Source organism: Hippocampus bargibanti, linkage group LG12, assembly GCF_051943395.1.
Source record: "Hippocampus bargibanti isolate YZ-2025 linkage group LG12, ASM5194339v1, whole genome shotgun sequence".
NCBI classification, from domain to species: domain Eukaryota; kingdom Metazoa; phylum Chordata; class Actinopteri; order Syngnathiformes; family Syngnathidae; genus Hippocampus; species Hippocampus bargibanti.
The window spans coordinates 14,620,024-14,631,737 of NC_142745.1; the positions used below are offsets into that span (position 1 = coordinate 14,620,024).

General features: G+C 39.7%; 1 protein-coding gene across 1 annotated transcript; it reads left to right on the forward strand.

Annotated features, from left to right (window-relative positions):
- The first annotated feature begins 1,520 nt into the window (after positions 1–1,520).
- On the forward strand, positions 1,521–10,179 carry LOC148890618 (protein phosphatase 1 regulatory subunit 12B-like). Its single transcript, XM_089010250.1, has 7 exons — positions 1,521–1,752; positions 5,067–5,083; positions 5,175–5,313; positions 5,382–5,483; positions 5,586–5,639; positions 6,955–7,005; positions 9,520–10,179. The coding sequence occupies exons 1-7, from the start codon at positions 1,651–1,653 to the stop codon at positions 9,604–9,606; spliced, it is 552 nt and encodes a 183-aa protein (XP_088866376.1). The 5' UTR covers positions 1,521–1,650; the 3' UTR covers positions 9,607–10,179.
- Positions 10,180–11,714: the final 1,535 nt, after the last annotated feature.

Genomic DNA, 11,714 nt, shown 5'->3' on the forward strand with positions numbered 1-11,714 from the left:
TCCCCACATTTTTAACAAACCAAATCTGGCCCCCTTTGCTAAACGTTTGGATACCCCTGCTGTAAAGTTTGATGCTAGAAGTTAAATGATCATTAGCAATCTGGAGGGTGGGCTTTATATCTATATATCTATATCTATGTGTGACGGGTGTCACAACAGTGACTGTCTTCATCTCCACGATGCTGCCGTCTTAATGAAACCAGATGCGTCGATGTGTCTTTTTATTTCTTTTATTTCTGCAACACAGTATGGCAGAAGGGATGGGTGAAGTCGCATTGGTTTTGTCTTGTGATTAACATAAATCTTCTCCAGATTGTCCTCAATAGGCAAAACATTGTAGATAACAAAACAGAATGAACAACACATGATCGTATAGTGGTTATTTACAGAAAAAGAGAATACAACACAAGTTCAATGTTATTTACATGATGTCCCTGAACGTATCATACACGAGACTCGGCAGAACACGCGGCGCGCTTGCAAGGGCGCACAGTTCAACCCGCCACGAACATTCACGGGCAAATGAAACACAACACACGAAACTAAATATTGTACAATAAAATCAAAATGAAGCAATTATTACCTGCAACACAGTATGGCAGAAGGGATGGGTGAAGTCGCATGGGTTTCGTCTTGTGATTAACTGCGCAATAGAAAAGCACTATGAAGCACATGTGCTTCAAAGTAAATAATGACACAAAAAGTAATCTGGACTCGAAATGAATTAGGGACCTAATTAGATAACACTAGACAGTATAAAAGGGGAAACAAAATAAGATATTGTCATGAAAATGCGCGTTAATCGAGACCAACAGAAAATTGCGACTCACCATAAATCTCCTCCAGATTGTTCTGGAAACTATGGGCGGGACATGGTGCCACACTGTGTGCCGTTGCGTCACTTCCTTCATAATTTAATAATCTAAGTGCACTACTCTGTTACATATGTATCTCTGGATACATAGATACATAAACAAATGAATGATTAAATAAATACATAAGTGAATGAAGAAGGAAATAAAACACTAGCTAGAAAGCTAATAGATAGCTTGCTAGTTAGCTAGATGGATATATAGATGGATAGATAGATAGTTTGATGGATGGATAGATGGATAGATGGATGGATAGATGGATAGATAGATGGATAGATGGACAGCTGGACAGCTGGATAACTTGATAGCTGGATAGATGATGGCTGGATAGATGGATAGCTGAATAGATGGATAGCTGAATAGATGGATAGCTGGATAGATAGCTTTCTATCTGGATAGATAGACAGATGGATAGACGGATAAATAGAATGATAGATGAAAAATGTCAGTGATGAATAAAATCAAAGGCAATGGTCTATTTCATGGCGATTGAAAATAGGACAGTAATGCATGCTGACCAAGCCATTGTAAAGACGATTTGAGACCTGTCAGATGCACTCCGCACAGACATGGCCCGCCCACTCCACTGTCCCACCACAAAAGTCCCCTTTGCTGCTCTTCAGTTTCAATATTTCACCATCACTTCAGCATCTCATGGACCCTCGCACCATTAAAGGAGGAATCCTGGTTCAATGAGGTGTTTTTCCTAATCCTCGTTTGGGTGTACCTTCACTGAACGTGGAACAGCTGCTTGCACAGGTGGCAGGAACCCAGAGCCATGTCATCCCAGCCGTCTCCCAGCAGAGATCATCCACGCGCCAGGACGTCGCCTTGTGACTCTTCGTCATCTTCGCCGTCCCTGGCCAACGACAACCTACGGGTGAGCTGTCGGCTTAATTTTACGCTCAGGGAGGAATCCAATGAATGTGTGCTCTTTTCTTTGCGTCTGGTGTTATTACTATGGAAATGAATCCCGCCGCCGTTGGCAACATGTAGTCAGGTAATTGTATTTTACATTGGACATTTTTCAGAAAAGTGTGAAAACTGGAATAATGAAGATGTGCAGGACTCAATTCAATTAGTGTCAAATATGGGCCTGTTTAGTTCAGTACAGATGATCTGCTATCTGAGTGGCAACAGGTCTTACAAAGGTACAGATAACGGTACCTTCTGCCATCTAGTGGAAAAGAATTCTGCGTGTCACGATACGTCGCTAGCGTAGGTAGTTGAAAAAAGATATTTTTTTGCTAGGACATAAATATACAGTGATACCTCAGCTTACAAACTGAATTGTTCCCCAGAAAGTGTGTGTAAGTAGAAAAGTTCGTCTGCCAAACATTTATTTCCCATAAGAAACCATTAAAAATCTGAATAATCCGTTCCCAAGTCTCCATAGAACACAATTTTCTACTAAATAAGCCTTAAAACTACACAAAATATACCTCATTTTATGTATAATAAATGTGCTATGTTATTGTACTGTAGTATAAAACAACGGTCTCAGGCAATAGAAGAGGTTGAAAAACTTCTGTTGATTTGGATTAACAAAAAGCAGCTAGCAGGGGACAGTGTCAGTGAGGGTATTATCGCCGAGAAAGCACGGCAACTTCACTCGGAAATCATCAAAATGCAACTATATCAATGACCATCACAAAGGTAAATAAAACGACTTTATTATTATCAGTACCGTTTATTTCTTTAATTACAATACAATAGCACATTTATTATACATAAAATGAGGTATATTTTGTTTAGTTTTAAGGCTTATAAGACTTGAGACAAACTCCGCACAGGAAGGCCACAGAAGAAATTTGAACCTCATAACGGTTGAATATGATTCAATATATATTTTCATTCCATTGAAAACAAGCAGACGGCAGTCATGAAGGGATGAAAAATCTGTCACCTTCCCTACTTTTGACAGTCCCTTTCAAAAAGTGGGTCAAACAGACCATTACATCATTGTTTTAGCGGTTCCATGTGGAAATGTATACGTGCTCCGACAAAACAAAACGACTTGTAAAAAGACAAAACCCAGGGTGTGTAAACACTCGTAGATCTTCCCTTAGACATATACAAGCCTTTGTGGAGCTTCAGCAGACAGCAGATGCACTTGGAGGAGCCCCCCTGGTTTAAATTAAACGGGATAAGGCGTATAAACAGACTGATTGAGAAGGGTCGTACGTGAGGCGATCCGTCCCTCGCTTGGTCCCATTGGGGACGACTTGACTCTTGACTGCTTATTCCCCCCCCCCGGTGGAAAATGTGACTTTCCTGCAGGACGAGTGGGAGAGATAAACAGCCATAAATACCGCGACGGGGTTCCCACAAGCGGTTCCAAGCGCTTCTCTCCTCTTCACTGTTATCCTGTTTTGTCTTTCACTTTCCGTGTGCAGATTTCCGTATTTTCCAAATGCAACATTTCTGCTGTTGCGAACATTCTCCTCGGTGGTGGGCAAAGTACCCGCTCAATAATTTGCATTATGGAATTCTATAATATTTGTGGCACTCATGTCGCTATTGTTTTGTCAAAAAAGTCTTCATTAAAACACACATTTTTTTATTCATTCATCTTATTGAATATAATAGCCTAATGCAACAGTTTACAGCCTTGAAGTGTATCTTTTATAATACTTTTAGATATTTATTAGCTATTTATCAGCTTGATAGCTATATAGCTAATAGATAGATAGATCGCCAGCTAGAAAGCAAATAGCTAGCTAGCTAGCTGGATGTGTTACGATTCCACTCCTTATCTGTTACAAAACAGCTAGATAGCTAGATAGCTATATAGCTATTTATTAACTAGATAGCTATCTAGCTATCTAGCTGATTTGTAACAGATAATAAGGAGACAGAATGAACTTAACACAACTAGCTAGCTAGCAACTATTTCCTCTTTAATAATAATAATAATAATAATAATAATAATAATAATAATAATAATAATAATAATAATAATAATAATAATAATAATAATAATTCATTTATAAGTGCCTTGTAGATTATATAGGATGTATTGGGTGTGTTTGAATGGGTCAAATTAGCTTAATAGCTATCTATTAGCTATTTATTAGCTATCTATTAGCTGGCTATATTTCTATATTTGAGTTACTTCCAGGTTGAGCGAACGCTGGCGCATGTGGCTGCCGCTGCTCACCCACAGAAGAACTTAACCTATGACTGTAAAGTGACCTTGATAGTTTTGAAAGGTGCTTAGAAATTAAATGTATTATTATTATTATTATTATTATTATTATTATTATTATTATTATTATTATTATTATTATTATATAAACCAATATGTATTTATTAGATTGTATTTTGTACTGTCACCCCCATTTCAAACTCAGATACCTCCAGACCCATATAACTTAAGAATTAACTATTTTTTTTCTGATGAAAGAAGAGAGTCTCAGGTTTCTTTGTTATACGCTTAATACAGAAAGTACTTGAGTTTAATTTTGGGAGGCCGTAGTCATAAATCCAACTGTGAAAGCCACTCGTGCAAGGGGCTCTGGCCTTTTTTGGGTATGTTTACTTTATGTTTATTTCGGGGTTTGTTGACTCTAGGCTTGGTTCACTGAGCTCAGAATTTTTGAAGCTTTGCATGGAAGAAAAAAACTGTTGCTAATTTTATTTTGTGCCAGTAGTGACGTGAATGCCACTATTTTTATTTGATGAATGCTGTTCTAATAAAGTAATGGTCTCTCTCTCTCTCCCTCTCTCTCTCTCTCTCTCTCTCTCTATCTCTCTCTCTCTCTCTCTCTCTCCTCTCTCTGTCTCTCTCCCTCTCTCTCTCTCTCTCTCTCTCTCTCTCTCTCTCTCTCTCTCTGTATTCATGAGCAAAACATGTAGCACATGTTTGTGGAATGTACTCAATTTTGTTTCATTTGGTTGCATAGATTCAAATCATTAGGATCTAGATATATTTTTGAAAAAAATTACTTCTACACATGTACAAACTCTATCTCAGGTGTCCACAACAAGCCATCCCGTCAATATTGACCGATTTTATTTTGCACGACTTGATGAAATAGTAGTGTATTAGTATATTGGAAATTCATGATACATTAAACATGACACAATGAAGTACGTATATATATATATACTGTATGAATGAGCCCCAAATGTTTATCATATCACTAAAAGATAATACAAGCCAAACTTTAACACATTTTTCTTCTATTTCAGCATCAGCGACTCTCAAGGTGGGATTTTTTTGGGTTGTAACTCCAAAAAAAATCAAGCCAAACCTTCAAGTGGGAGTTGTTCGAGCGAACAGTCTTTTCTGTTTTTCAGACTGAATTCAACCAGCGTGTCGGACACCTCCAACGATACAAAGAAAAACCACGCCGAGTCATATTTCTCGCGACGCGAGAACAGATTGTCAGCAAGAAAAAAGGCCGAAGAAGAGATAGCATGCAATGATTACAAAAAGGTATGTGACGCTTTTTTAAAAACTAATTCACTGCCATCCACGAATATGAAACAATGCACATTTTGCAGATGTATGAAAAAGCACTGGCGACCAATCAGAGGCTGAAATCTCGACTGGAAACCAGTAAACAGGAATTGGTTGTGATCCAGGAGCAGCTGCAGCGAGCTCAGGTAACCTTCACATAGCTACAACTGCTGTATTAAAATTCATTTGACATATTCCATTGCCAGCGACGAATTTAAACACTCCAATATTTTTTTTTTTCATTGCAGAAGAAGGAGAGAAAAGGTGAACTGGGTTCCAACATGCTCAAAACAGAGAAAAAGGTGCCAGATATGATTTGAATGCAACATCAATTGGATTGTCAAGTGTGTTATTGTTTATTTTTGGGAGAGATAAACAAGCTGTTTTGGAATACAGTGATACCTCAGCTTACGAACTTAATTGGTTCTCAGGAAGTGTGTGTAAGGCGAAAAGTTCGTCTGCCAAATATTTATTTTTCATAAGAAACCATTAAAAATGACAATAATCCGTTCCCATGTCCCCATAAAACATAATTTTTTACTACGTAAGCCTTAAAACTACACAAAATATGCCTTATTTTATGTATAATAAATGTGCTATTGTAGTGTAATTAAAGAAATAATCTGTCCTGTATAATAAAGTCGTTTTATTTACCTTTGTGATGGTCATTGATGTAGTTGCCTCATGATGATGTCCGAGTGAAGTTGCCGTGCTTTCTCGCCGATAACACCCTCACTGACACTGTCCCCTGCTCGCTGCTTTTCGGTAATCCAAATCAACAGTTTTTCCACCTGAGATCGCTGCTTAGTGTCACATCTCGTCGCCGTCCTGGGCGCGCCCCGCCCCTCCTGTCACCTCCTCCGCTGCTCCCTGGAGATGGCCCCTCCCATCATCACTCACCTGGGTTCCCACAGCTGTTTGTCATTCCTTTGATTGTGCCTTCTGACTATATTTGCCGATCGCACACTACCGTCTCCATCGGAGAAAGCTACCCTCGCGACTTCCCTGCTGTCAGGTCTGCATTTTCCATTGATCCTCACTCATCCCCTCCTGTTGTGATTTTTTGGCATATGTGTCTCAGTCAAGACTTTCTGTTCCGGAGTTCTGTCTCGCCGTGTATTTTTGGATCCAACCTCCCCGCTTTCCATCGTCACTTGCGTCCAGCCCTCAAGCCTCAAGCGACGTTACACTTAGACAACACAGAAAAACCCTTAGTCACACGTCGCAACGATCTACGTAGCGTCCTGGTACTGGGACGCTAAGTCACACAATCGCACGCCTTGGTCGTGTTTTTCGATGATCTCTTTCTTTTGCTCGACTGTAATTTTCTTTTGTGTCCTCTTCGGCTTAACACTAGCCTGTGCAGGGGTGTTTTTCGCTCCCATAATAGCAAAAGTATTCCACTCGATAGCAAACCACGTCTGCACTCAAAGGTTGTGTGGAAAACTAGTCCGCCATCCACCGTGGCGCTGTTCAACCGTGTAGTTTGGTTCGTCCGCCGAAAACTAGTTCGTATGCCAAGGTTATATGCTCACGAATTTAATGTTCGCAAAGCAGAAAGTTCGTCAGCTGAAGCATTCGTAAAGCTGAGGTATCACTGTATTTCTTTTCTCATAGGACAGCCTGAGTCTCAAGAAGAAGATATCTGACATGGAAGAACAAGTGAAGGTTTAGTATACCGTATATCATTACATTATTCCATCCAGACTTTTTAAAGCATGGCAACTGACATACGGATGACATATTTAATTTAAAATAGATGAACATTTTGGGATGGGAATGAAGTTTCCAGCCAGATCGTTGATGAATTCCCAAGAACCAGTCCTGGTTGGGAGTCTCGCTAGTTGTCATCAATCATGTCGTCATCACTCTGACACGGCTTGCCGCCATTGTGCTCCTTATGGCGCTGTGACACCAAAGCTGAACATCTTATACATTTAGAATAATATAATAACAATAATACATTTAATTTATAACTGCCTTTCAAAACTCTCAAGGTCACTTTACAGTCACAGGATACGTTTTTCTGTGGGTGAGCAGCGGCAGTAACACGCGCCAGCGTTCAGCCAACCCGGAAAAACTGAAATAGATAGAAAGCTAGCTAGCTAGATAGATAATATGTTTCCTGACTCAAATATCTAGCCAGCTAATAGATAGCAAGCCAGCCAGATACGTATGTAGCTAACAGCCAGCCAGTTAGCTGGATAGATAGCCAGCCAGCCAGATAGCTATCTTATACATTTGCCGAACAATATCTCGTGTGTCCATTCGTTGAATGAGGCCTTGATACAAACGTCGCAGCTCTGGTGTGAATATCAGCCTGTAAAACATATAGGCATTGTGGGGGTTTTGCGGATTACTACAGTATGTCACCATGAGTCAAGTGTTGTGTTTTTTTTTATTCTGAAAATTTCAAATAGGAACAATGGAAAGATTTTAATTATGGTAGAGAATACTTTATTACATAAGTGACTGTCCTAAATAGGAAAATACCTCAACTCATTGAAGAGGAATTTAATATTTTCTATTTTATTTTATTTCAATTTGTTTGCATGACAAAGCATTCACTGCAATAGTGCGAAGGAGTCCGTCGCCGACATGCTGGTCATAGTGTGGTTGACAATTATAAACCAGGTCGAAGTCGGTTTAAGCAATTTCGGGTGATAAATGTCATACAGAGTGGTGATAAGACCAAATAAAATCACCTCATAAAATTGTAATGTTTTTTGGAAGGCGTCACTCTCTCGTTTCAAGATTTAAATTGATGAATGGAACAAATTACATTTGAAATTTAGGTGCTGTCATATTCAGAAACAAGACAATACGATACATAGTGATTTGCTATACATATTTGCGATACATATTATATGGCGCTTTAACAACAGCTGAAGCTGTAACAAGGCGCTTAACATGGACAGCTATCATATGCAGGAAATAAAGCAGTGACAAAGATAGTAGAAAAGAACCAGCGGGTAAAACAATGACCGAGTCGGAATTACACAGGTGCTAGCTAACTATTTCGTCATTTCAAAACAAGTGACTACCAGTATGTTTACATTTCTGGCCTTCAATAATTCAAAAATTAATATTTGCAACAAGCAATAGAATGAAAATTCACAAACGTTAACTAGAAAGAGACTTAAAAATATCTTCTGTGTATTCTCTTGACTTTATTCTTATTTCTTTTTACCACTCTTAACTTGTTTTTATTTATCTCGCTATCCAGGTATCTATCTAGGTAGCTATCTCGCTAGCTGTCTAGCTAGCTACCTCGCTAGCTCGGTATTTGCTATCCAGCTGATGAGCTAGCTATCTAGCTAGCTATCAATTAGCTATATAACTATCTGGCTGGCTGGCTATCTAGTTAGTTATCTCTTAGATATCTATTAGCGAACTAGTGAGCTTTCTATCTATTTGAGTTACTTACGGGTTGAGTGTACGCTGACGCGTCTCGGCCGTTGCTCACCCACATCCTGTGACTGTAAATTGACATTGAGAGTTTTGAATGTAATTATTATTATTATCTCATCTCATCTCATTTTCCGTGCCGCTTATTCCTCATTAGGGTCACGGGGGTTGCTGGAGCCTATCTCAGCTGTCTTCGAGAACGAGGCGGGGGGCACCCTGAATTGGTTGCCAGCCAATCGCAGGGCACACAAAGACATACAACAGTCACTCTCACACTCACACCTAGGGACAATTTGGAGTGGTCAATCTGCCTGCCATGCATGTTTTTGGAGTGTGGGAGGAAACCGGAGGACCCGGAGAAAACCCACGCGGGTCCGGGGAGTACATGCAAACTCCACACAGGGAGGCCGGACCGGGACGCGAACCGGCGACCTCTGCACTGTGAAGCCGGTGTGCTAACCACTCGACTACCGGGCCGCCATTATTATTATTATTATTATTATTATTATTATTATTATTATTATTATTATTATTATTATTATTATTATTATTATAAACAAAAGGCAATTGTGAGTTGTTTGGATACTTGGAGTTGCCGTACCCTGCATTCGCTATCGACTACGCATGCGTAAAAACGTTTCACCGACGCAAAAGCGTGACACGGTCGATATAAATATACAATATGTAATAAGCAAAACGCGTGTCCGCTTCGTCATACAAGACACCACGAGTGTCTTTTTATTTATTTATACAGCTGAATTCTTTGTTACTCAGGTCAAAGCAGAACTCCACACAGAAAACCAAAGACTGAAGGATGAAAACGGAGCATTGATCCGCGTCATCACCAAATTATCCAAGTGATTTGGTGCAAGATGAACACAGGAGGGGTGATGTGAGCTTCTCCACTGTTTTGTCTCATGAAGACAACACAGGTGATCCTTATACTTCTGTGTTTTTGTGAATGGTGATTCACCCATTCACATGCAAAGACGCAGGCAACATGGCATTATTTACCATGTAGACATATTTTCATCTGATACACAAATGTATTTAATATATAGTCAAAAAATAAAGGAATTGACCACAATGTCTTTTTTGGTGACGACAGTGGCCAATAAATAACATGTTTTTTTCCCCACGCACAGCACAAATACACTTATTGTCCTGCACATATGGTGTTTTTAATGTTAGTAGAAAAGTATTCCTGCATTATTATCATTATTATTACCGGTACTAATTTTAAGTCCAATGTGATGTTTCTACCTGATGTACAAAATGATCTCATGGTGCCACCCACTGACCAAAAATGGAAAAGCATCTTTCATTCCATATTTCTATATGATGTATACTGTACCATTTAAGTTATGTTATTGTTTATTTTTAATCACTTGAGTCCATTGAGTTGATTTGGACAATAAAAACAAGCTCACCGAGCTCAAGTCTCAATGTTTTTTTCTGAATTTATGCGTTTTTCACATCACTTTGATGGAACATAAAGAGCTACACGATAGTGGACGTGAAAGGATACTCCAGGAAAATATGAGATACAGTGAGACCTCAACTTACGAACTTAATTGGTTCCCAGACAGAGTATGTAAGGCGAAACGTGTGTATCTAAAAAAAAATCCCATAGGAAACCATTAAAATGGGTTTCCATAAAATATACTTTTCAACTAAATAAGCCTTAAAACTACACACAACCTACATTATCCTATGTACAATAAATGTGCTATTGTATTGTAATTAAAGAAATACACTGCACTGTATAATAAAGTCACTGTATTTACATTTGTGATGGCTCTTATTGACACCTGTTGCTTTCTGACTTGTAAGGTCTTACGAAACTGAGGCATCACATTATCATTCATCATGTTGATGATTCTTATAGCCTTTTCTGGATGGAACTGTTCAATAAAAGCCTGCACATCAACTGCTGAATGGCCTGCTTCTGCTTGTCCTCTTGAAGGCAAATCAAATTATCTGTGTTGATGACCTCATTATGGTCAGCAACAAGCTCCTCGGTGTCATCTGCATTCACTTCGGGTCCCGTAGGTGCTGGCAGAGATTTTATTACAACAAAGGGCGCGAGACCGATTATTCCACGGACGCGGAGTAAAACGCGACAAAAGAAGGAGGGCGGAGCGAATAAAATGGCACGCTCGCGATCGGAAACCGGAAAGCAACAAACTTACGCGATCGCGTCTAACAATCACCTCGTGCAAAGCAAACTGTTGGATTTGCCAGCACAAGACACAGCGTCGTAATCATGTCACTGGTGAGGTGACAGTTACTCGTTGAAATGAAATGAAACTGAAGTGTTGCGTGCGGCGGCCCCACCCCAGCTGTCAACTCGCACGTGACAATTTAGCGTGACTATTGACACGCTGTTCCGGTGTGTGTGAAAACACTAGCTCTGATTGACTTACCATGACACAGGACTCTACCCTTTAGCCAATCACAATCACTTCTATCGCATCTTGACCGGGGGTGCGTTCAAGTGTAGCAACACAAAAACGTTGGCAAGTGTTTGTCCCTGCTCATTCAGTTAGACAATGCTTTCCAAACAGCCTAGAGTCATAAGAAGCCGTGCGCTATTCTCGAACCTGAACGCACCCCAAGTCTTGGATGACAAGTAAACAGAGCAGAGTAGACGTGTATGGCTGGTAGTTTCTTCAATTTATTCATAGTAACGCACCACATTTTAACTGAGGCTGAACACGAGCCTGTGGTGTTTATTTTCCGGTCCATAATAGTAACATTATCTGCAAAAAGCTCCTCGGAGACGATGGACGTGTGAATTCAGAGAGAGGGGGTGTGGAAAGTAGCGCCGAAGACCACTCCGCCAGATCCGAAGGTCGTGTGCTTTGGTGTTCCAGCCGTGGTGGGTGTGTAATATGAAAATAGTGCTTATTATAAGGTTTAATTTTCATAAATTTGACGTTCGTAAGACGATAAGTTCGTAATATAAG